This window comes from Xenopus tropicalis, chromosome 1 (assembly GCF_000004195.4).
Source record: "Xenopus tropicalis strain Nigerian chromosome 1, UCB_Xtro_10.0, whole genome shotgun sequence".
NCBI classification, from domain to species: Eukaryota; Metazoa; Chordata; class Amphibia; order Anura; family Pipidae; genus Xenopus; species Xenopus tropicalis.
Genome location: NC_030677.2, coordinates 165460440 through 165486660, shown reverse-complemented (window position 1 = coordinate 165486660; position 26221 = coordinate 165460440). Strand labels below are relative to the sequence as shown.

The following is a 26221-nucleotide window of genomic DNA, read 5'->3' as shown; positions in this document are numbered from 1 at the left end:
TGTAGCAAACATTAAAGTGCAGATTTATTAACATTCTGATTTTTATGGTTTTTTGAAACCACGACTAAACTCATTTCCACAAAAAACACAAATGTCTTGTCATTTATTAAAAGATCTGAACTGAAAAAGCATGAACCAAAAACTCTTCTATGTGATCTTGACAGCTTTTAGATTGTGTATTTTTTTTCTTTCAGATTTGTCACAGTTTTGTTGCATCGTATTTTGCCACAAAAAAATAAGTTGTGAAAAAAAAATGGAACATTATTAAATGCCCCTCTAAGTCAGAAAAAAAAAATTATAAATGGTTAAATAAAAAAAAAAAGGGATCCCTTTCTTCACATTTAATTGTATTGCTGCATTGTTTCCTCTTTAATAATATAGGTTTTTGGCAGTCTGCTCCGAGGGAAGCCAACTAAGCATTTTGACAGCCATGTCTGTTCTTTATTTTTTAAGGGTCAGTCATTCGCAAGTACACCAGGAATAAGCTTGGTGAATAATACTCAATAGAGGATCTTTCAGCATGTGTTAAGTAGTCCTATGAGGTTAGATGTACAGAAAATTCTCAGTTTGCCCACCCTGCTAAATACCATACATTTCACAGTGAAATCAAAGTGTAATTTCGTAGAAATTCAGTGGCTGACATAGTTATGTGATTTTATTACATAGAGGAAAAACCTTTATTGTGCACTTAAGCTTCCTTGCTTCTTTGTAACCGCATATGTGAACAGTAATCTACAGTCAGCCACTCTACTCAATTATTAATTAATATGGTTGCTTTTGGTCTCTTGAGTACATTCCCTTCCATACACTTCTCTAACACATGCGTTGCTGTCAGTATAAATAAAGTTGTTTTTCTTTGGTTTGTTCTTAAACAGGTTTGACTGCTCACTGGAGTCTAATGAAGCACTCTTTGTTTCCCATAAGAAATTGGCATAATTTTATGATAGGCATATTTTAGTAGTTGAAATGCTTCCTAAATCCGTTCATTGTGTGTTATTAGATAATTTCATCCAAGGCTTACTTGTCCATAATGGTTTTCACTATCTGCTTTTAAATCTTGGCAATAAGTTAAATATTAGATGTTATAAGGAAGTTATATGTTTTCAACACATAAAAATGGGTACAATATCTTAGAAACACTCTCTCCATTTTTGGGTCTTTTGCAGATGCCTTGATGTCACTGTTACAGCTATGTCTGTGACTTTGTATGGGATAACTAAAAAATATTTATTTATACATTTTGATAGAATTTCATCTCTTTCTTTAAGTAGCTGCCTTTTCTGAGGGATAGAGTATTATAAATAAGTTCTGAGTCCTGCCTTGGCCTACCCCAGCCTCTTGCTTTATCTTATTAGGGGGATTGCTTGTACTCTGAGGTATATGGGATGTTATTCATTTGATTTACGATTGAGGCTAAACTGTAAATGAGATAATTTGAAAATATAAAGGCTAAAGTTTAGTACAATGAAAAATAAACAGTTTGCAATATTAATTTTATACTATTACTATGCAGGTATTTGAAAATAAATTGTGTAAATGTATATCATAAGAATACGGTCCTCTTGAATTGACCAATTTCTCTAGGATAGCCCTTGCTCCCTTGTATCCTGCCTTAAAGGGCACTTATCACTCTAAATTTGCTTCCTCCACCAGATCCTGCACTTCGTTGGGGGAAGCTATATTCCCCGCTGGTGCTAGGCCTCCCGCACTGGGTGGGAGCTCCTGGTGCAGGCGGCCATATTATTTAACGCACATGTACATAATGAATGAGATTCCCCACTAGCTCGTTGTGCTTATGCAAGTGACATAGCAGCGGTGAATGTGATTCACCAGCCTACATCATGGGCATAATGAGTGAGTTGTGGCATTTGCTCATTTTGCACATTTTAAGCGTGAGAGCTGGAATAACACAGAAACAAGTTTGAGTAATAAGGCCATATGATCAAGGGAGTAAGATTTTTGTAGAAGTAATTTTACTTTATTTTTGAAGACATATGCGGTGTCTGTAGCAGACTGTTGAAATGTCTAGAGCAGTGCTGTCCAACTTCTGCGGTGCCGAGGGCTGGAATTTCTCTAGCATACATGGTGGAGGGCGCTAATGTAAGTCAGTTTTGACCACTACCTTTTTTTAGACCACACCCACTTCAAACCACACCTATTTCATCACAATGATGGTAGCACAGCAAAATCCCAAATGCTTGGTCCTTACTGTGGGGATATCAACCGTCATTCATATGTGAAAGAATTACATTATGTCATATTAAGATATACCCTTAAATCCATATGCCTACTCCTCCCCTGTGGATAGCACAGCAATCCCCAGCACATAATTACACACCTTAGGGACCATTTAATGGCTATTTTCAACTGCTAATAAACCCACAAAAAAACCCTGCCAGGTTCACCTCCCACAGGCAGCATAGGGCAGGCAGAATATAGCACACACAGGCACCACTCTGCCTGCCCTACCCTGCCTGTGTGTGCCATACTCTGCCTGTCCTAGCTGCCTGTGTGTGCCATACTCTGCCTGCCCTACCCTGCCTGTGTGTGCCATACTCTGCCTGCCCTACCCTGCCTGTGTGTGTCATGCTGTGCCTGTCCTACCCTGTCTGTGTGTGCCATACCCTCCTTGACCTATGCTGCCTGTGTGTGCCATACCCTCCCTGCCCTATGATGTCTATGTTCCATAATCTGCCTACTTTATGCTCCCTGTGTGTGCCATACACACAGGCAGCATAGACCAGGCAGTACCTACAATGTCTGAGGTGTGAACAGGTGAACAATGGGGGTGATTACAGCCTAAGCCTGAGGTGTGAACACTGCAGGGGGTGAACATGTAGGGATTAAAAAGTGTGAACAGTACAGGGGATTACATGTTTAAACAATACAGGGGGGTTACAGCCTGAATCTGAGGTGTGAGCAATGCAGGGGACCAGTTAATCACAGTACTGATAACATTTAAGGCTTACACAAAGGAAAGCCATCAAAGCAGCCAGACAGGTGGGGGGCCACACAGAGGGGGGGGGGGGGGGCGCCAGTTGGACAGCATTGGTCTAGAGTACAGAATAACATTAAAGGTAAACCAATTGACATCAGCAGAAATGTGAAGAAGAAACTGAAACTGTCAGAAATTGATATAGCAGAACGAGACCCATAGAGGTTTCAGGGGGAGATGTATAGCCTACGCACAAGCGCCTGCTGAATTCCCTAACCTTCATCCCCATAGTAGCCGAGCCTAGCCTCTGCAGTCATGAGGCAGTGATCTAAAACAGTCAAGTCACTGCTTAATGCCGAAAGGTTTTTGGCGAAGACCAGATCATGGAAGTGACCACCCTTGAAGAAGGCAAGACGGATAGGTGTCATCGCTGTAGCTGCAGAAACCACAGGGTTACCAGAGCAGTACAAAAAAAATTCACATTAGCATCCAGATTAAGGGGAATAGTAGTTTAAAAACATCTGTAACAAGCCGTAAAGATAGTTACTGCTTGTAAATTGTTACCATGCATTTTAGATTTAAAAATGTATTTTTCCACGCTGGAACAATTCATTTACCCAGAGGTGGAAAATTTCCACCCCATCACCGGGTCCTTCCAGAAACAAATCCCCCCCCCTCCCCCCCAATGGGTCCTATGCTGCTGCTATTGCTTGTGCTAGCCACCCCCATCCCCATTGCTCCGTGCGGAATTTAGGACTTTTGAATACCGCCCCCTCAAGTTGCACCTTAGGCAGTTGCCTACCCTGCCTAACCCAAGTTCCAGCCCTGATTTTACCTGATGAAAGCTAACAAGCAAATCTACCAGAAATGTCTCCGCTATATATAGTAATGCTAGCAAGTGGCTTAGGCAGTTAATAAAACCCCAAATATTGCAGAACTAGGTGTGCTCAATACAACTTCCTCTCTTTTGTCATTTCATGTATGTCTTAAAGGGATTGTTCATCTTCAATGTTCAAATCTTATTTAACCACCAACAATGTTCTCAGTGTGTTAGAAAATCCAATTTCCATAAAAAAGAAATTAGCATTAGTGCTGTCTACACTAGCAATGCGGCCCTCTCTGGATCCGCTTCAACGCTGAAGTTTTAAGTGTGGAGCAGGGAAGGAGGGGTCAGAATCGGAGCTGGGCATAGACACAGCCAATAGGAGGTAAGTCTGCTGCCAGTACTATGCATGACGTCATGTAAGGAAGTAAAGGAAGAATGCTAAGAACTCACTTCCCCCCTTTAGGCATGTGGATCTGAGCCAATCAGCAGGAAGCTTACTCGTAGTCTAACTAACTGAGCATGTTCACTCGGTCTGGGTGTCAATGCAGGAATGAGGCATTATGGGAACTTTACACAGCTTAGCGTTTTTTGCACAAAGTTTGGGTAAAGCTGCCCTTTTACTTTTTTTTTTTTCCTAGCTCAAAACGATTTAAAACAAAAATAATTTTGCATTTCAGTACATTTGAGTGTAGGAATTGTTATTTACCTTCCCTAACATAACTGTTAACTAAGCCTTTGTACAGCCCTTCTCCACAGAGGAAAGAGATTTTTCACAACTCCCTGTATTTTGTTGTATGTATGTATAACTTTATTTATAAAGCGCCACAAGGGTACGCATTGCTGTACAATCTTGTAAATATATTTCTGCAAATTTGTCACTTCCACAGACGTCACATGTGACATTAAACTGATGTTGGCTTATCTCACATATAGGTTTATGGCACCTTGCTTTATATGCAATTAGTAAATCAGAGTTGTTCCTGCTGCTGCTTTGTATGGTCTTTCTGATTATTTGACATTCCATGCCTCCAGTTGCATCAAGCTATACCCCCTGTTGCATTGGGTTTTGGAAGGAGTGGCTTGAGAAGAAAAACAAGAACCATGGCAAGAGCAGAAATGTCTTTTTCATAGTAGCAAGGAAAGCTCTCCAGTAGAAATGGGTCACTTTTAAAAAATGTTGCACAGATATTGTTAAATATCTGTTCTCCCATAAAAATGATACTTTACCATCAGTGTAACTGTATGTTCTGAACATCTTTGAATAAAGTGTAATGCCACTATTATTTAATAATAATTAGTTGGATTACCCTTTAATGGTGAAAATGTAATGTTGTTGGGATGGTTGTATCAAGAGCACTGGTTATACACAACATCTATGGGAGCAGTTTTATATTTATGTAAAAATCTCCCTTTTAATGATAGACATACATACATACATACATACATAGTAAGTTGGGTTGAAAAAAGACATACGTCCATCACGTTCAACCATAATGACTATATATAACCTGCCTAACTTCTAGTTGACCCAGAGGAAGGCAAAAAACCCCATCTGAAACCTGGGTCACAAAATTTGCCATTCTACGCGTGACATTTCTATTTGTCCCTCTTTGCATTTTGTATGTATGTATCTTTATACTTGTGCTCATAATATAATTCATTTGTCCTAAGCTTGAAGGCAGGCAGCTGCGCAGCTCCAAACATGATCTCTTCAAGTCATCCGTACACAGCATTTATTTATAACCAATGTGCAAGTAGGTGGCTCTTTGTTGTGAGTGACTGAAATAAATTGCAAAGCAGTAGTTTTTGTTATGACATAGAGCCTGCGAAGGGATGATTCAGACAAGTTTGCCACATGCTGTCAAGGACGTAACCGCTGAATAATTGCAAGAGAAGGTCAAGTGTCAGTTCATTGAAAATGTATTTGGCAAAATGTTTGCTCGTATTTTATAAAAGGTATTATTGTATTTAAAAAAAAAAAAAAAAAAAATACACTGGCTATCAGACTGTGTTTGAAGAAGTGGATTACACCAGCTAGAATGCCTTAAGATCATGGAAACAGCGAAGTATCGTGTTCGGCTGTTAAACTTGGTTGGTTTTGCCCGTTGAGACAGAAACTTGCACTTTCGGACTTTGTCAAATACTTCGCATAACTATGTTACCCATTGAGCAATGTCTTTACAATGTTACCTTTTATTGATGGGCACATCCTTATTACTGTGAAACATGCACAGGGTTTACAAATGTGTGGGTAAAATATTATCTCTAACTTAATAGAGATTGTAGATAATGATTTACCAGCAATTTTGAGTTTCACAGTATCTAATGCATTCTAAAGCATTCGAAAACTATTCTGTATTAGGAAAAAGAAAGTAAAGGGCAGATCTATTAACATTCTGAATTTTGTGGTTTTAGAGTTTTCTGAAATCATGAATAAACAAATTTTCACTTAAAGCACAAATGTCTAGTCATTTACTAAAAGATCCTAATTGAAAAAGCATGAACAAATTAAAATGTGGAACGAAAATAAAAAGAACACAAAAACGACAATTTTTGTGTGGTATTTAAGTCTTTGTGGACTTACAAATGTTCCCCAGCCCCTAGTCAACTAGCCGAGGCAGGGAATTATTATTTATATAGCGCCATCAATTTATGCAGCGCTTTACAGAATAGAGGGGTACAAAAGAAATAACCATTAATATGTACATATAAACAATTCACAAAAATGGTTTGCAGTTACATTGGATGAGGATCGGAGACACTAGGGGGAGGGCCCTGCTCCCAAAAGCTTACATTCTAAAAGGGAAGGGTGAGTAAGTGCAGAGTGAGAGGTGAAAACCAGTGGTTAGTGAATGTTTGGGGGGTTTAGGTTATAGGCTTAAGTGAAAAGGTGTATTTTAAGAGACCGTTTGAAGGCTTGGAGAGTCTGGCAGATTAGGGTGGTTAGAGTGGTTTGGCACCAGTGAGTGCTTTAAAGGTGAGTACAAGAATCTTGAACTGAATCCTGTAAGTGAAGGTAGCCAGTGCAAGGATTGGCAGAGAGGGGCAGCGCTTGTGGAGCGGGAGGAGAGGTGTATGAGTCTGGCAGCACTGTTCATGATGGATTGGAGTGGGGTCAGTTTAGATAGGGGAAGCCCACAGAGCAGTGAGTTACAGTAGTCTAAGCCAGTGCTGTCCAACTGGTGGCCCGCGGGCCGCATGCGGCCCGTGGCCCCCCACCTGTCTGGCTGCTTTGATGGCTTACCTTTGTGTAAGCTTTAAATGGTATCAGTACTGAGCTTAACTGGCCCCCTGCATGGTTCTCACCTCAGATTCAGGCTGTAATCCCTCTGTATTGTTTAAAAATGCAATCCCCTGTGTTGTTCACACCTTTTAATACCTGCATTGTTCACCCCCCTGCAGTGTTCACACCTTAGGCTCAGGCTGTAATCAACCCCATTGTTCCCCTGTTCACACCTCAGACTGTAGGTACCTATGCAGGTACTGCCTGGTGTGCAAAGGGTAGGCAGAGTATGGCACACAGGCATCATAGGGCAGGGAGGGTATGGTACACACAGGCAGGGTAGGGCAGGCAGAGTATGGCACGGACAGGCAGAGTGCTGCCTGTGTGTGCCATACTCTGCTTGCCCTATGCTGCTTGTGGGAGGTGAACCTGGCAGGGGTTTGTTGTGGGAGTTTGTTAGCAGTTGGAAATAGTCAGTAAATGGTCCCTAAGGTGTGTAATTATGTACTGGGGGTTGCTGTGCTATACACAGGGGAGGAGGAGGCATATGGAATTTAAGGGTATATCTTAATATGACATAATTCTTTCACATATGAATGATGGTTGATATCCCCACAGTAAGGACCAAGCATTTGGGATTTTGCTGTGCTACCACCATTGTGATAAAATAGGTGTGGTTTGAAGTGGGTGTGGTTTCAAAAAGGGGAGTGGTCAAAACTGGCTTCCATTAGCGGCCCTCCACTATGTATGCTAGAGAAATTCCGGCCCTCGGCACCGCAGAAGTTGGACAGCACTGGTCTAAGCGATATATGACAAGGGCGTGGATGAGAATTTTGGCAGTCTCATGCGTGAGGAAAGGTCAAATGCGTGCAATGATTTTGAGGTGAAACCGGCAGGATTTAGAGAGTGTTTGAATGTGGGGAGTGAAAGAGAGAGCAGAGTCAAATGTGACTCCTTGACAGCGAGCTTGTAGAACTGGAGTTATATTAATATTTTCCACGCAGACCGTGATGTCAGGCAGGAAAACAGAGTTGGAGAGTGGGAAGATGACCAGCTCCGTTTTGTCCATGTGGATTTTTGGGTAGCGAGAGGACATGAATGCAGAAATAGCAGTTAGACAGTTGGAGACACGAGCTAGGAGTTAGGGCAGGTCTGGGGAAGAAAGGTATATTTGGGTATCGTCTGCATATAAATGATAGTGAAATCCAAAGGAGCTGATTAGTTGACCCAGACCAGTGGTGTAGATTGAAAATAGAAGGGGTCCAAATGTTCATACACATATATATACACACAATTTTGTGGCTTTTTTTTTTTTTTTTTGCCTGAAAAAATTTATTTATTGCCATTGCAAATAGTATATTTGCTAAGCGCACTACGCAATACCTTTTGTATGTTATTTCAGTGATTTATATTACTTTTTTGTTAATTTTTGTGCAATTTTTATTGCATTTTAGCCATTTTATTATATTTTCAGTTATGCATAGATGTGTTGGTTTGTTTAAGCTAAAATATTCAAACTCTGATTCTGACTGCTGTTATGGCAACAGCCAGAGTGTGCGCTCACAAAGCGGTGTGAAACAGCGGTCAGCCTGGAAAATGCAAAATCGAACGTTTTCCAGGCCAACCGCCGATCTGCCCCTCTCTGTGTGTGCACACTATGGCTGTTGCCATAACTTTTAATGCATGCTCACAGAGTGGCATACCGACGCGGATCCGCTTCTCTCTGCCAGGCAGAAAAACGCAGGACTGAGAGAAGCGGGTAAATGCTTTATCTTCCTCTCCCTTAAACGTGAAAATTCATGTGTGCGATTTTCCTTTGGGTACCTCTGTACATCACATAGTTTTGTAAATCTCTGCATATTGTGTATCAAACTGTTCAGTAGGCCTGTGGCATTCAGAATGTTTTATGTTTGTACGATCAAGTTTTAAGACAATTTTTCAGAAATTGCACAAAAATTGCTACATTTAGCTTAGCTTTGCCATACAAAGACATATTTACCCATTTTACTTTTCTCAGAATGTATGTTTTCTGAAAATATGAGGTTTTCTGGGGTCAACTTATTTATTTACTACAGGTAAATCAGGCGGTGTATTTTTTGGTAGTATAAATATATGCCAGTAAATATGTATGCACTTACTTTTGGGGGCAGCCATTCAAAGGAGAAAAAGCACAGTGTGCAGATAACAGATAACCCAATTACATACTATAGAGCAGGGATCCCCAACCTTTCTTACTCATGAGCCACAGTCAAATGTAAAAAGACTTGGAGAGCAACACAAGCACCATAAAAGTTGATGGAGGTGCCAAATAAGGGCTTAAGATTGGCTATTAGGCAGCCTCTATGCACACTATCAGCTTACAGGGGGCTTTATTTGGCAGTAAATCTTGTTATTATTCAACGAAAACTTGCCCCCAAGTCAGGAATTCCTAAATAACTACCTGGTTTGGGGGCACTGAGAGCAACATCCAAGGGGTTGGAGAGCAACATGTTGCCCCTGAGCCACTGGTTGGGGATCACTGCTATAGAGCTTATGTGCTTTCTAACCTGTGCCTTTTCTCCTTTTTTCAGCTTGAATGGCTGCACCCATGGCTACACTGCAGCTTATTTATATAAACTATAGTAGCATTTCTGTAGCAAACACACCCGTTTTGTCAGTGCAGGGCAACAGTAAGTTATATTTTAAACAATGTTGATATTTAAAATACTTGAATACATGTTCATTTTTGGTGTTACTGTTACTTAAAGGACAAGGCAACTCAAAATATCATTTTTTGCCTAATAAAAGAAACCAAAATTCTAAGCAGCTTTGCAATATACATTTATTACAAGTTTGAGTTATTTGTATTTATAATTGCTATTAGACGCAGTGTTTGCCTGTCCTTTTCTATTCTCTGCCCTGGTGGCTCAGACTGTTGAAACATTGTAACACAAGGCAGCAGCCTGACAGACCTGCCTTGCTGGAGGAGCAAGACCTTTGCAACATTGTTTAAAATGTAACAACCAGGAGTTCAGCAGATGCTGCTTTCAATAGTTATTACATTTACAAATAACGTTTAAAGCACTACAAATTTTTAATTATTTCATATTGGAAAGTTGCTTAGAATTATGTGTTCTTTCATTATGCAAAACATTATTTTTGGGGTTGACATGCCCTTTAAACATTAAGTGCTGTTATCTTATTTACCATTAGGTGGGGCATGGGAGCAGTTTTAGCAATACGGGTCTCAATGGAGCTGCTCTCCTGCCACCGTCCCATTGTTCTATTGATTGGCTGGCTGCAGGGGGGATGATATCACTCCAGCTTGCAGCGCAGAAGTAAAGAGAGAAAAAAAAAAAACCAAGAATTGTAAAAAAAAAAAAAAAAAAAAATGAACGTTAGTAAATGCCCCCTAAATGTTTACAATTGCCACTTTTTTTGTACTACCCAATTTACTAGGCTAGTGCTTGGATTAAGCCATATGTCTTTAGAAGAACTATCTTCCGACTTTGCACAATGAGAGTGTAGTTACTTTTTTCCCTATTTAAATTACTGTTGATACATGAAGTACGTATTTTGTTTTGGTCAGCTGTTTCATTTGTTGCTTTTGCCTTGCACTCAGGTTATTGTCTGGCTTGGATTGAGTAGAGGTAATATGTTTCTAATTCCACACTGGCAGATATTTCACCACAGCCGTTTTTCTTGGCTGTATGAAATGTATGGATGAGGATGGAACTTGACAAACTGATGGCAGTTATACTGATTGTGTTTGCATGGCTGCTTTTAGCTCACATTGGGCACAGCAGTATTGAAAGTGGTGTAAATGTTGTGTTGCTGTTACTCCTCATACTGTTGCAAAGCTCATGCCTCCCATGTTATACTTGACACTGGCATAACCTTATTCAGCTGTTCCCTGGCTAAACATGACTTGCAGAGTTTTGGGTCTTAAGTTTAAAGGACAAGGCAACGCAAAATATAATGTTTTGGCTAATAAAAGAAACCAAAATTCTAAGCAGCTTTGCAATTTACATTTATTACAAGTTTGTAATGGTTTTTGAGTTATTTGTATTTATAATTGCTATTAGAAGCAGTGTTTGCCTGTGCTTTCTATTCTCTGCCCTGGTGGCTCAGACTGTTGAAACATTGTAACCCAAGCCAGCAGCCTTACAGACCTGCCTTGCTGGAGAAGCAAGACTTTTGCAACATTGTTAAAAATGTAACAACCAGGAGTTCGGCAAATGCAGCTTTCAGTAGCAATTACATTTACAAATAATGTTTAAAGCACTACAAATTTTTAATTATTTCATATTGGAAAGTTGCTTAGAATTATGTTTTCTTTCATTATGCAAAAAATAATTTTTGGGGTTGACATGCCCTTAAGGGCTCTGGCACATGGGGAGATTTGTTGCGGGCGACTAACAGTATTAAGATCACATACTTTATTTATTTAAACTAAATAAAAAAGTTACTTCCTATTCCCATAAACACAAGCAGGGAGCAATACCAAAAACTTGGCAGATCAGTTTTATAAAAACAGACTATAGGTAGCCACACAGGCAGATTTAAGCTGCCGATTTAAGTCCTTCTGACAGATTCGGTAGCTTATCCGCAGGTGCATGGGGACCCCCAACGGCATATCAGTCTGATATCTGGACAAAAAACTGGCCAGGTGTCAATCGGCCAGCTTTGATTTTCCCATCTGATTGGAAATGAAAACCCAGAAAGCAAGTTAATGTTAATTGATCAGAGTGCTCTTCTGAGCATTGTTGCTATTTATGTTTATTTTTCTTTTCTGTTTTTTTTCCAAGATTTGACAGCGTTTACACTGCTAATATAAAATAATATAAATAACCGTGCCATCTGCCGCTCAGTTCACTTGACTGCCCTAACAGTCAAAGCAATCTTTCCGCAAAAAAAAAGAAAGTTTCTTGTAAGGTCGCCAGTTTAAAACATATAGTAACTGAGTTATTATCAGGCCCTGGTGTGTCCCCAAAATATCTGATGCAATCAGATTGGGTTGATCCTATGAAAGAGGAATTAAAAATTCTGTATCATGTGCTCATCATACAAGGCTTCTGAGAGGGGGTCAATTACTATTAACTGTGCACACAGTAAGAAATTCTATCAAAAATGATATGTTGATACTAGGAGAAAAAAGCTGTAATAGAGATTTATAGCATGCCAAATTTACTGATGTTAAAAGGCCCCATGCTGATGCACCCCACCCGGTGTAATTTTTGACTGATGCTTTATTTGAGGGGCAAGTAAGTCATATATAACTTATATCATCTAACTGTTCAGATATTCATCTTTTAAATGAAACTTTGCAGGGAGGTTTTGACTGAATTGGAGAACTGGACAGCAAATTGGCTAATGTGTGTCAATGTTGCAATTGCCAGTTGCCTGAGAAGACGCATAGCATTTTATGCTGGTGAACATTTTGATTTTAAATTGATACTTTCTATAATATTAGCAAGCAATTTGCACGATTCTAGTGATATTGAGTATGGAATGCAGTGCCATCTTTGACAGGGGTCAGCAACCAATAGAACCGCCTCTGGAAGCTTCCCTGGTGACTGGAGGGGTAACTTGGAGGGGAGCATGCAGCAGTTGCAATGGCCAGAAAAGTCAAGTTGGGTGTGACCAAGTCTTGTTTTTTTTTTATAGCAGCTGTGTTTGACACTTTAAAAGTTGGTTGATACCCTAAAAAAACAGGAAAAGCTTTATCTGGCAAATATTACAATATATACTCTACCAGGTAAGGAGGATATATATAATTTTTATCTGGTGTAATAATACCTTCTCCTACAGAACTGTGTTTAGATGGGGGACTTTTTCTGAACTATCCTTCGCAGTGCTGTGATTTTAAAAGTGATGTGAAGATTATTCTGGCAATTATAGCACACTTAACAAAGCACTAAGGATGTGTAATATTGACTACTATCATTTAAGTTGGGGATTGCTGCTGAACTACACCACAACATGAATTGATGTTTGACTTTAAGCAATATATGGTACAGGTATCGGACCCCTTATCCAGAAAGTTTCAAATTACGGAAAGGCCATCTCCCAAAATTACTGTTTAAATAATAATTTTAGCAGACTTAAGGTAGGAGAACTGAATTATGGAAAGACCCAGAATAACCCAGGTCCCGAGCATTTTGGATAATGGGTCCCATACCTGCACTATTAGGCTAATGTTACACCAGGCGTAGGCCGTATATTTTCGGCAAGTGGAAAAACACTTGCCGAAAATACTGCCATACGCCTCCTACCTGTGCCTGCACCCAAATGAATGAGACACGCTCGGGTGCAGGCACATGTAGCCGGAATACGCATAAAAATGCGAGACTTTGCATTCTCGCATTTTTATGCAGATATCGGCTACATGTGCCTGCACCCGTGCGTGTCTCATTCATTCGGGTGCAGGCACATGCAGTAGGCGTACAGCGGTACTTTCGGCAAGCGTTTTTTGGCTTGCTGAAAATATACGCCCTACGCCTGGTGTGACATTAGCCTTATAAACTTGGAATGATTTGACAGATTACTTACTGTTTTTATTTAAGAGGTTCCCAGCTTTTTGAAACATAATTTTCAAATATTTTAATATTTATTGTATGATATGCAGTAGCCAGCCAGTTACTAATTGCTGAACATATTACCGTAATTGAATATTAAAGGGTACAATTACACTTATAACTTGTTTCCTCAGTAATACTCGGCATTCCAAAAGACAGGCTGTGAAATAGTGAGTGGATTGCTATAAATAAAGATATAAAGTAAAGTTGCAAGAAAGGGATACTCAGAAAAACCACCATAAATGGAACAAGTGGTAAAAATAGTTCTGTCTTGGTTTATTTATTTCTATTAGATATTAGCACAGATCCACCTACATTAGTTCAATTTACCAGTTATTAGTGGTGATAAGTGGTAATTCATGGTAGGAGAACCCTGGTCTTGCTTTCTAGTGACATGATTGTGGCTGGTTAATAAAAAAATGATTTCCTTTTTAAAAACATGGAGAAAGGTGTTTATGAAACTTTCAGCTGTAAATAAAATGTGTTGGAAAATCTTTGGATTGTATGTGTATGGCTACTACTCACAATTAAATTTAAGTTGCCCAGTAACATCTGTTTATTCATTAATACATTGCACTGCATACTACCCACAGGTGTGTAGAGCAGCAATTCTTCCAACTGTTTAGAGTACAGGTGGGGGATCTGTTTTACAGAATTCTCGGGATATGGGGTTTTCCAGATAAGAGATTTGTTTTTTCATACCTTATATATACTAAAAAATTATATGTAAACATTAATGAAACCCAGTAGGATTTTTTGCCTTCAATAAGGATTAATTAAATCTTACTTGGGATCAGATACAAAGCACTGTCTTATTAATACAGAGAGAAAGGAAATCATTTGTATAAATCTGAATTTAATTCTGGGAGATGACCTTCCCGTAATTTGGAGCTTTCTTGATAATGGGTTACCAGATAACACATCCCATACCTGTACTGCATTTCTGTACAAAATCACAACTCCTTCATTAATAAACAAGTGCTCATCTTCTTTTCCCACAGGAGCTTCATTCTTGCAGGTTATGCAAGCTGACTAAACCTGCTCATACAAGAAAATACTTGGATCCCCCTGGCAGTTTCTATGAAATTCTTTGCAGCTGGTAAGTTTTGTTTAGGTCCCCTTAACTGATTGTAGGACACCAACCCAGGGAACAAACTTGGGGGGTGGGGATGTTTAACATATTAACATATTGGTAACCCACTTGTCATTTACATACATACAAAAACCTATTTATCAGCCATAGTTCTATAAATATCTAAGGCTACAAATACATATTCAACCCACATCTCAGCCTTTTTTTTCCATGTGTTTGGGAACCACAGCCCTATACTTTCAAACATGGCTAGAGACTTGCTTGCCTTTGCCTTTTAAGCCAGCCAGTGTTATGTGTGATATTCTGCTCATGCTGTACATAGTATTTGTTGACTGGTTGGTCGGTTTAATTTAGATTTGTTGAGGTGTCAAGGTATTATGTCTTCAACAGATAAAAGAACATATTTGTGGTCAAATAAATCTCCAGTTTAAATGCTGAATATGCAGGTTTTTGATTGTTGTTTGACTATATATTTCTTGGCGCCAAGGTCTTTCAATTTTAACTTGTTTGTGCTGTGCACCTGTAGGTTTTTAGGTGTGTGTGTGTGTGTGTTATCAATTTGTGACTACTGACTTTTGCAAAATAAATATTTTTGAACTTGACCTGTTGAGTGCAGTGCTGGTTACTACTATGTATGTGTAATATATATATATTAACATTAAGTAATATTTTGATTTCCTGCAGCATTAAAGTCGAACATATAAACTGGTAGGTTAAAGAGCAGCTAATGGCTATGTCACACTTCATACAGAGAAAATGCCAATATTGTTTCTAAATCACTCTGGCTCAGTGCAGTATAATTTGTTATTGTTCAAAGTAAAACATTTTAAGATTGGATAGTTACTTTAAAGTATTTAAAGTGGACCTGTCATAGTTAAATTGTTTACACTAGAGGAGTGGGCCCACACTCTCATTAAAGGAAACAATACTATACTGAGAGCTCCCGCTGTGGGCAGCCATGTTTCATCCCATGAGCATGTGATGTAAGCCTAGGGGAGAAGTTGACCAAACCTATGTCACATACATATGTGCATAATGAGCAACATGGTCACCTGAACCAGGAGCTACTTCCCAGTGTGGGTGGCATAGGGCCTGCTAGAATCATTTTGTTGCCCCAACCAGACTCAAGGCTGTATAAGCCTGCATTTCCAGTGCGATTTTGCTTTTGCTTTTTTTGCCTTTTAAAGGGAAACTCACAAGAAATGTAATATAAGCTTCATCTCACTGAAATAATCATCTTCTAAATGTAATCAGTAAAAAATCTTGTACTGTTGCTGGAAGTTACTTTTTTATACAGAGGCTTCTCTGTGGACTCCTGGTTTGTTTAACTCTTTGAAATCAGGAAGTAGAATAAGGATTTAGTTTAATTTCGAATAGACACAAAGTATGTTCAGCACAAGTCCTAAACAAGTGTTGATAAAGGGGTTATACTGTCCCTGCAAATGTGGCCAAATGTTGTTAATGACTTCTGTTGTGAAAATCCTTGGCAAATGGACTAATAAAAAATGGACTATTAAAGAAGAAGGAAAGGTATAATCTCTGAGGGGTGCCAAAAATGTAAGACACTTAAGACCCTGGCTGATACTCTCAGTCACTGAGAATAGCACCAGCCCTGGGTACTTCTGTAGGAGTACCAAATCGTGATCTTCTTTATTCTTCTCTTTGGCCCCTGGCCAATGTGCTTGTGCAGTAAAGTAAAGGCTAAGGGACGTGTTTACTAAGATTTGAGATAAATATCACCTGTGATGTTGGCCATTGCAGCCAGTCAGCAATTAGATTTGAACAGTCACCAACAAGTTAGAATTTAAAAGAAAAGATCTGTTTGGTTGACAACATCACCGGTGATATTTATCTCCAATTTTAGTAAACATACCCCTAAGTTTGTTTTTTCACTGTGTTACGCTTGCGCATCCGGACCGGAATGGAATAATATGTTGATGAATGAGCCCCTAGAAGTAGCAAATGGGTATGAAAGCAATTTTTTGTTTTCCCTACATACCAAACTGTAATATGCTACTTTAGTGATCTCACCAAATAATAATGGATATATTTATTAATTATATTGACCATAACAAAGCTGCCAGTGTGATCATTCTCTGCATCAGTTGTGTGTGGGTTTAGGTCTACACTTCTGGTTGAGTGTAAGAATGCGTAGTGTCTATAGCGCTTCAAATATTTAAAATATGTGTTGTAAACCTTGCATGTCAGTACATTTACTAAACTACATATTCAAGAATATTTAACAAAATGTGGCTCGATATCTGCTGCAAAAGAGTAGATACATTTTTTACCCAGAATTGTTTTTTTTAGGCAGGGCTTTATTTTCTATGTAGGCACCTGAGGGCATGGTCCTAGGGAAGCCGATACAGAGACGATGCTTATATGTAAAAAAGGAAAATGATTAAATAATTCACTTTTTTTTTTTCTTTTTTCTCATGCTAGCTATTGACGTTCCAGCTCGTGTAGGCATGACTGTGTTGTGCCTAGAGCAGTGCATGATAAAAAAAACAAAATGAAAAAAAAAAATCTGCATTGATTTTTTTTAAACTGTAACATAAAGTTGGCTTTATACGCAATTGGATATCTGCCTGATCAATCATTTGCATGCTCTGGGCCAACAATCAGACTAAGTAAGGAGCCTGTGCAGACAAGCTGTGTCCGCAACCTTATGTGCTCACAAATACTGATAATAGGCAACTGAACTTTGCTTTAAAGGACAACTAAACCCTAAAAATTAATATGGCTAGAAATGCCATGTTTTATATTCTAAACTGACTGCAATGGCTTAAAATTTCAGCATTTCTATAGTAGTAATGATATAGGTTATTACAGTTGTCACAGGAGCTCCCCTTTTTGGAATCTGGCCCCCCCCCGGGACAGTGCACAAGCTCAGTGTGCTCTGAGCAGCTGTTGAGAAGCTAAGCTTAGGGGTCATTGCAAATTATCAAGCAGAAAATGAGGGTTGTCTGTCATATAAGTGGCTAATTATTCAATTCTGATGCAAATGCCCTGGTTTTGATCTGTCATGTAATGTGGCTCTGAATGACTACTAATCAGCTTTTTACTGTTACATTTATACTCTATTTATGCAGTGTTTTTTAGTCTGTCCCTAAGCTCGGTAACACAGAGCATGTGCAGGCAAGCAGCAGAAAAGAAGATGGGGAGCTACTCGAGCATCTTTGGAGGCATAAATCTTCCCTTCTAAAGGGCTCGGGTCACCTTGGGCTGGTACAGAAACCCAAAACATAATTCATCCAGGTCATGACCTGGATGAATGAGAATCTTCATAGACCAAAACATAATGTACAACATTTATTCCCTATTTCTTTAATTTGGCCTTAGTTCTTCTTTAAGCATTAAAATACAAACCCCCATATGTAATAAAAGGCAACCAAATAAGTTGTTTGATTTTAAACAGGTAAAAATGCAACCTGCTGATTAGTTGCTATGGGGTTATTGCACCTGAGCAATCTCACCCCTATATGTGATAAAAGTCACAAAGTTTGCCCTGGTGAACTTTTTTTCTACATTACCCTATTAGTGCCTTATATTACCTAACCCTCAGAAATGTTACTTTGTCTTGTTAGTGCTAAATACATTGAATTAAGTAACTAATAAAACCTTCTTTAGCAGTTATTACCAGCACATGTTTGTAGCCGCTGATGTCAAGACAAGAATGAAGAGTTCATAAAGATAAGGTTTAACCTCTCTTCCACCTCCCACTAAAGAAACAGCACCTGAGCAGGGCACTCCTGCCATGAAGCAAGTTAAGAACCTTACTTCAGGCGGCAGTCAGTGAGCAGTTACCAGAAGCGGCCAGGGGACTTTGTTTTCTAAAATGAAAATTCGTCTCTGCTGCATTAGCGATGTGGCCCTCTTTGGACCCACTCTGATGCTAAAGTTGTAAGCACAAAGCGGGAGAAAGGGGGTAGTATTGGGGCTGCTTCATCAGGCGCAGTAGCCCCAGAATCGCCACTGCACCTGAGGCTGAATAAAAGTTTGGGCTCAATAGAGGAGTGACAGCAGTGCATGAAACAGGATATGACTCCCACTGTAAAGCAACATGCATTAAATGAATGAACCTGGGAAAGGGATGCACCAAGGTCAAGACAGCCAATAAGAATTGTAGTCCGTAAACAGGCTGGGGATCAAAAATAAGAGAGAGTCAAAAATAAACCAGCTAGGGTCAGCAATGGAGAAATCAGAAATAGCAAGCTCAGAGTCTTTACCAACAGATGCAGAAGGAAGTGTAGGCCTCACATCGTTTTAAAGACAGAGAGCATACCCTGCATCCAAGTTTGGATTTGCACCTGGGCAGGCATGGCAAACTGGCAATTGTGCAAACATGCACATGAGCCTATGTCCGCTTGAGGCCAAGCACATTTGACAAAAAAAGGTTTAATTTCCAGTGTCCATATCTATTTAAAGGCACAGTATATGACTTTTTAAGGAGAACTTGAGCTTCCAAATCAAAATTTGTTGAAGAAACCACTAAAATCACTGTAATCTGTTCCTTCAAAACGTATGAATACCATTTTTTATGCTGAAATCCAGATGCAAAACAGTTCTTCTCTTTCTGTATGTATGTATAACTTTATAAAGCGCTACAAGGATACACAGAGCTGTGCAATCTTACAATATACACAATTACACACAGGGAGGAAAAGTGTTAATAATAAATACGATAAATAAGTATAAATACACAACAGTTAAGTGCCATTTGGTGTGAGACACAGTTGGAAGGAGGTCCCTGCCCCATAGAGCTTACAGTCTAAATTTCTGCACCATTTAAAATCATGGCAGGGGAGGAGGGACTAAACCATTGATGTTACAGATTGTAACAACTTCTCCACAGATTTTAGAGAAGCATGCAGGCACTACATAACCCACAATGCTTTGCACTCTGATGTTACTTTTCTTATTGACATCACTTGTGCACTTGTAGGATCTGGAGGATGCAAGCTAAGGACAGTTGACTATTACATTGTTTTTGAGTCTCAAAGCAGTAAGCCTCATCAGCCGGATAACAGGGGGCTGGTAAATGTTCCAAACCATATCATTATATTAAAAATAATGAACATACTGCTTATTTTGTAATTTATGAATATTTCACAGTTGCTTGAAATTATGTTTACTTTTCAAAATCATATGTTGTATTGGGTGGAGTTCCCCTTTAACATTAGTGCAGTAAATAAACATGGCAACATTTAAAATTAAAACTAAAGCCACGTTTACTTCCTGAGCCCCAAAATATAAAAGTGCAATATGGTTTTCATAGTATATAGAGACCTAGTACATTTTATATGTTGTAAAACTCCACCTGCTGCACCTAAAAGGCCTAAAATACGATGACCTGTCATAGGCATTGTCAAAAATGAACAAATGTTTGTTCAATAAAGTTTTTAATATAGTAACACTTATTAAAGTGTTCACTGCTACTTCATACCCTAGCAAAGTATGCATTATGCATTATACATTGCAAAGTTGGTTCATTTAGAATCCTGGGTCACCACTGGTCACAGTTTGTGCACATTTACTATAAAATGTGTATGGTACCACAGATTTGCTTGTTGTATTTCTCACTTTAATTTAGAGGTGGGGTGATGTAAGAAAAAAAAGTACTTTTCCAGACCCAGTTGCACATTTATAGTTTGTGGTGGCCTGATATGTGGAAGGCGGCACCTCAAACCCGTGCATCATATTCCAGTTAAACATTATTTCTTTTCATTTGTTATTTCTGTTGTGCTTTATTTTTGAAAGTGAGAGTTTTGGTTTTAGGTGCTTTAAGGAATCACTTAGAAGGCAAAAGGGGGTCAAAGCAAACCTAAAAAGATTTAAAGTAAGATGGGAAAGTAAAAATATCATTACCAATTATTACATGTCCTTACAACTGCTTAATTTAATTTATATATAATTGATGTAACAGCAGTTCAGCCTGTACATTAAAAATGTTACCTTACCCTTAGACAGCATCTTGAAACATCACAAAGTAGTGGCAATAATCCTTGCCATGACGCACCAATACTGATAGTGCATGATGCTAGTTACCTCCCAATGGGTGGCCCTTCAGTGAGCAGGAGATTGTCCTTCCCCTTTTGTGTTAATGATAAAAAAAGTGAAACTCACACAGATATTTTGGGCAGTCAAGCTTATCCCCTTCCTGATGATGACAACAGAACTCTGTTTTTTATAAAGCTAATGGTATGTGCTTGAATTAGGCTTCTGTATTTCACACGCTTTGTGTACCTGACTGTTGTCTTCCTACTGTTAGCATGAGAATGAAATCGAGCAGGTTTGGTGAGTTGGCTTCCTTTGTCAGATGCATTAGAGAACAACCCAGCATGCATGCTGTTCTATTTCTGTGAGCTGTCTTTCGCACTCCTTCCTCATGTGAATGTTCACATTTCCTGTCTTCATTTACTTACGCTTCTTGAGCAGCATTCTTCTACAGTATTTTTATTGCCCTTACTACAAAAGGGCAGTAGAAAATGAGTTTATCTTGCCATTACCTATAGCAATAGGTCTATAACCCCCTATGTTTCTCTGCAACGTCATGTTTTTAATGGTAAATAGTCTGACAGAGTTTTTTTTAGCCATACTGCTTATTTCTCTGTTTTTGATATTTAATATTTTCCTTATTCAACTAATCTTTGTCTGTATACTATTAAAAACTTAGTTCCCTCATAATTACTGTAGATACCAACATGCTTGTAATGACACAATAATTATAGCTTTTAAAAACCCAATGTGCATCGAGTGAATATCTGCAGAAATAGGAAATAACGTTTTTGTCAGTGTATAACTACCTCAATATCCCATGTGTCCCAGAATTCTAATAAGCAGTTCAGTATACTGAATAAAATCATGTGCTATTAAGCAGCACACGTCAACTTCTGTCTCCAAGGCTTAGCAACACTGTACGTTTTTAGGATAGAAATATCTACAACCTTTATATTCCTGTGTTTCTAATGATATCCTGTAACTATACTCTGCTAGTCAGGGCTGTTTCATCAAATACCCTTTTTTCACAGATAATATTTGGAAACAGCTGTACAAAAAATTAGTTAACATAAGGTACTGGTATTGTTTTGGCACTTATGGGAGGTATAAAGTAGTGGGCAAACCTGGATCAGTGGCTTGGCCAAGGTTTGACAGGTTGCTTAGTGATGTACTAGTTGCACTGGTACCCTGTCGGTGGTTTAATTATGCATGCAGGTTTTACATATTTAGGTTAATAAATGTGCAACTTTCTGCCTGGTCACTTGGGGGAACTCTGTACCACCAGCTGTTTCAGGTTGGGTTTTGAAGTCCATCATCCTTGTGTAGTATGGGTTGGAGCCCTGTAATTGTGCATAGAACTTCCAGATGTGGGTTGTATTTTACCACCTGGGGAACTGTTGGTATTGTAAGTACCAGAGTTTCTAAAGACCTAAAATACTCTGCATGAGAAAAACATTAAATAAAAACTTGAGGTAAATCCCTTCACAAACAATATGAATAAATATACTTCATAATTGTTCCAGAGGTACATTAAGAAAATACTCAGATATAGTTTAGTGTGTACATATATTTACATTTAACTCATTAGGATAAGGGGTCTGCTGTTTTTGAGATAGACTTTGTTCCAACATATGCATTACTAGCACAGTGCCACATTTCACATGTTGCTGTTAGTAAGTTCCATTCATAAGTAGCAATATTACAGTACCAACAGTTAAAACATAAGCCTCTTTAGAACACAGATTCTGTTTCAGAGAAAGTTAATTCCACAATAAATTTTAACTGTGCTTGCATATTCAAATAGATGTGTAATTGGTGTGTGCAAAGTTTTGGTCCAATATGTAGGCTGTTGACTCCCAGAACAAGACAGAACCAAGAAAGAATTTGAATTCAATTTGGATTGCCCAGCAAGTCACCTCTACTCAAATATTCAAATTAATAATTTTCTAATTAATTCTAGTCTTCTTCCTAAATTATATTTAGGGGGTTATAGGAAAGAAGATTTAATTGCTTGTGTTTCAGCCAGATAAAATATTTTTCTTTATGCTTGGGCAATAGTTACTTTGGAATCCAACTCTAGTTTTTCTCCCTTCCAATTAATGAGCTAGGGACGTATTGTGATTGAGTTTGTAACAAACTGAGCGTTTTGATTTGGTTCTGTGCTTTTTCTAAATTAGAAGATGCATGCAGTACCCCTAGTGTTCATCTCCCTGATAGCTGGTTTATAAAAGAACTTTTGAGTTACCTCTCACCCCTTGGTTTGACATAGCCTATGAGCAAGATGACCGCAGTCCAAAGGCTATGATCAGACAAAGCGAGTGAATTCATGTGGGAATTGTGCAGCAGTTCAATCAATTGGCCAGGTGCTATGATAGAGTAGTAGGTATAACCATTACTTCTGCAGTGCTATAAAGTGTACCCCATGACAGGGAGACGTTTTGGCAAAGCAGAATGAGGAAATGAATCCCTTTTTATAATTAAAAGTACAACAAAAAAAACGAGGTTCCCAATCACTCTTATCAACACTGGCTACCCCACTACCAATAATCTTATACCGTGCTTTCCCCCCCCCCCCCCCTTTTTTTTTGTAATTTTAAAGGAGAGGGTCAGTTGCTGTAGTTGCCTAATTAAACCCTGAATTTGGCTGCATAGCGTAATCCTGTGGCATTTCTTTGTTTAGAACAACTTACCCTTCTCAACTGCAAACAAAGTGTAATAAAGGCCAATATTCTTGTTTGTATTACTGTATAAATAATGTTTATAATCATTTGCTTTAATACATGCTGTAACTTTGTTTCATTTATGTTTTTAAATGTTCGCTGCAGACTCCATTGATGCTTTTGGTACTGTGCTGAAGACCGCAACAATGAACTTGCTCTCTCTATGTATTGGATAATGGAGATTGGGTTGTGTCTCAAATATACTGGTAAAAATTATGATTTCTTATAATATATCTGTGTGCTTTTTATATTACAAAAATAGACAAACACTGTAGCAATGTAGTATATTATCTTCCTTGCATGTCCTTGCATACCCATCCTCTATCATCTGTCACACATTCTGTCAAACTTTGTTTTTCATGTCAGTAAATAAATGGGAGCAGATGCCCGGATGGCTACATGTTGTTTTTGTTCTTGCCAAATTCAAAATTGCCCAGTGTGTATTGTTCATAAGATCCACTGAATTAAATTTTAAAAGCATTATTGTCATTTTCCTGCTAGAAGTGCATCAGTGACCGTAGTTTTTCTATAACAATCCCACTCATTCTGCACTGTGCCCAAAGTACTAAACAAGGCACAGGAAATCAAGCCTTAGTAGTTTTTAGTGAAACCTGTAGATGCTGATGGTACACAGGACATTTTGACTGCTGTGGTGCTCTCAGGTAGCATAGTAGAGATGCCCATCCCCACCAAAACTAGTTCCTATTCATGTTAATGGGGGAAAATACATAAGGCAGATTCTTGTGCCTTTGGATTGGGATAAATTGTAAACACTTACCTTGGCAGTTCCTAGAGCTAGAGAGATGGAAAGTGGGTGCAAGCAGGGAAAGCTTTTTTGAATGCCATGGTTCTAACTTAGAGCACCACAGTGGAGTTTATGGAATGATAGCCAATTATGTACTGTATATAGCATCTTTTCTGTACCTTGTTATTGAATAATTTTTTTTTTTTTTTTACATCATAGGTGACATTGTAGACACATTCACATTCCATGTAGCTTGAGGCCAATCAGAGATTTTAAGGATGACTGACATTACAGCATCATCCAAAATGCGCAGAGGACTGCTCAAGGATCCAGATATTGCTGACTTATTCTGCAAGGAAGACCCAGAAAGAATATTTGTGGATCTACATGAAATTGGCCATGGCAGCTTTGGAGCTGTTTACTTTGTAAGAATATTTGTAGCAACATTTTCTTTATTGTTAAATGCTTAAATTAGCATTTTATTAGATTTAAAGAGGTAATTTTCACAAACACATGAATTTGTGATTATAAATTTATATTGTTTTTAAATAATAAATGCACCTAAAACAAGATGTAATGTATAGTGGGGCTTTGGACAAAATGTAAGTACTTCAGACTTATAGATATTCATCACTGCTTTCAATGCAGGACTGACCCATTTCAATTGATTATTTACACAACGGTAGAGTTGAGAGGCCTCGATAGAGTAACTACGTAGAAAAGTGAAAAAGATAAGAAAGCAAAGCAAAGTAGAAAAAAAGCCCAAATCTTAAAATATCTAAATGTAGGATAGAAATATTATTTATATAACATAAAAATTCACAGGTCTATTTAAGCTTGTATAAATTATGCCCTTATCCATTGAAGCAGCATGATCTGAGAGAGACTTTCTAGTGCTAAAATTATTAGTTCATAACGTTCATATACTTTTCATTTACATTACAGGCGACAAACTCTACAACCAATGAAGTTGTTGCCATTAAAAAAATGTCTTATAGTGGGAAGCAAATGAATGAGGTAAGAAATTTAATTTACAATCACATCTCTTTTATTGACACTACTACTGAGTGATGTATAATAGTAATAACTCTATTTCTTTAATAGAAATGGCAGGACATAGTCAAGGAGGTAAAGTTTCTGCAACAACTACAACACCCCAACACCATTGAGTACAAAGGGTGCTACTTGAAAGACCACACAGCATGGGTAAGCTAAACATCTGTAAAATAAAATAGAAAATAAAAATGATTACTGTAGTTGAGCGGGACTGCAGAAATGCATTTAACATGTTTTATTAAAACACCTATAGCATTCAAGCAGAGAGGAAAACATGCATAGAGGTTATACAGTTAGGTCAGCAGACTATTTACCAAAATAAAAATACATATAATTTTTTAAAAAAAATAATCTAATAAACAAAGCTATATAGAGTTTTCCAGAATGGCCTCTTATTGTTATTATCACAAATTTGTAAAGCACCAGCATATTCTGTTGTACAGCAGAAGGTGTGTGTTTAAGCTCTCTTACATTAGTAGGGGACAAACTTTCTATTCAGAGCAATAATGCTATTCCTGACCGTATTTTTAAAATAATTCTTCTCTCTTACAGTTGTCTTATCACTATATCATTTTTATTTCTCAGTGCATCCTATGACAATTGTCGCCGACAAAATGTCACTACTAGGGACTTTACTACCTGTCCTCCTACCAAGATGATTAAAACGTTTACCTTCACAGAGCCTACAGATAAAACATGTCATGACAAAATAATCTTTCAAAAGCCTGGGTGCAGTGAGCAACAGGAGATTGGTAGCAGAAGATAAGGTTCAGCCACTAGATTAGCAGAGCTGATCTACTGGGTGAACTCATCCATGCTCTAAGCAATTCCAAGTGCAGCAAGATCACAACTTCTGTATTTATAACGTCTGTATTTATAATAAAAAATATAATAAAACTTGTCTGCCTGCTATTTATTTTGATTATTATGAGGAATTATCAGCACTAATGGTCACAATGGCAGCCATTCTGTAATAGATTGACACCCCTGTTTTCACAGACTGAAATCTGCAGTAAAGTAAAGAAAAACTTGGTGTATTAATCACACATTTAATGGGAAATTGTGC

At 38.3% G+C, this 26221-nt stretch overlaps 1 protein-coding gene across 6 annotated transcripts in view; it reads left to right on the top strand.

Annotated features, from left to right (window-relative positions):
• Positions 1-26221, top strand: part of taok3 (TAO kinase 3) — a 120320-nt gene that overhangs the window by 9309 nt on the left and 84790 nt on the right. For 5 of the 6 annotated variants that reach the window (XM_031895450.1, XM_031895445.1, XM_031895427.1 and 2 more), the window contains 5 exons: positions 14543-14640; positions 23460-23560; positions 24319-24524; positions 25045-25116; positions 25204-25305. In XM_031895450.1, the coding sequence (XP_031751310.1) occupies positions 24378-24524; positions 25045-25116; positions 25204-25305 (321 nt within the window). In that variant the 5' untranslated portion in view covers positions 14543-14640; positions 23460-23560; positions 24319-24377. Of the gene's footprint in view, positions 1-14542; positions 14641-20778; positions 20836-23459; positions 23561-24318; positions 24525-25044; positions 25117-25203; positions 25306-26221 lie in introns of those variants that run through there. The other variant, NM_001374842.1, reaches the window with a different exon arrangement.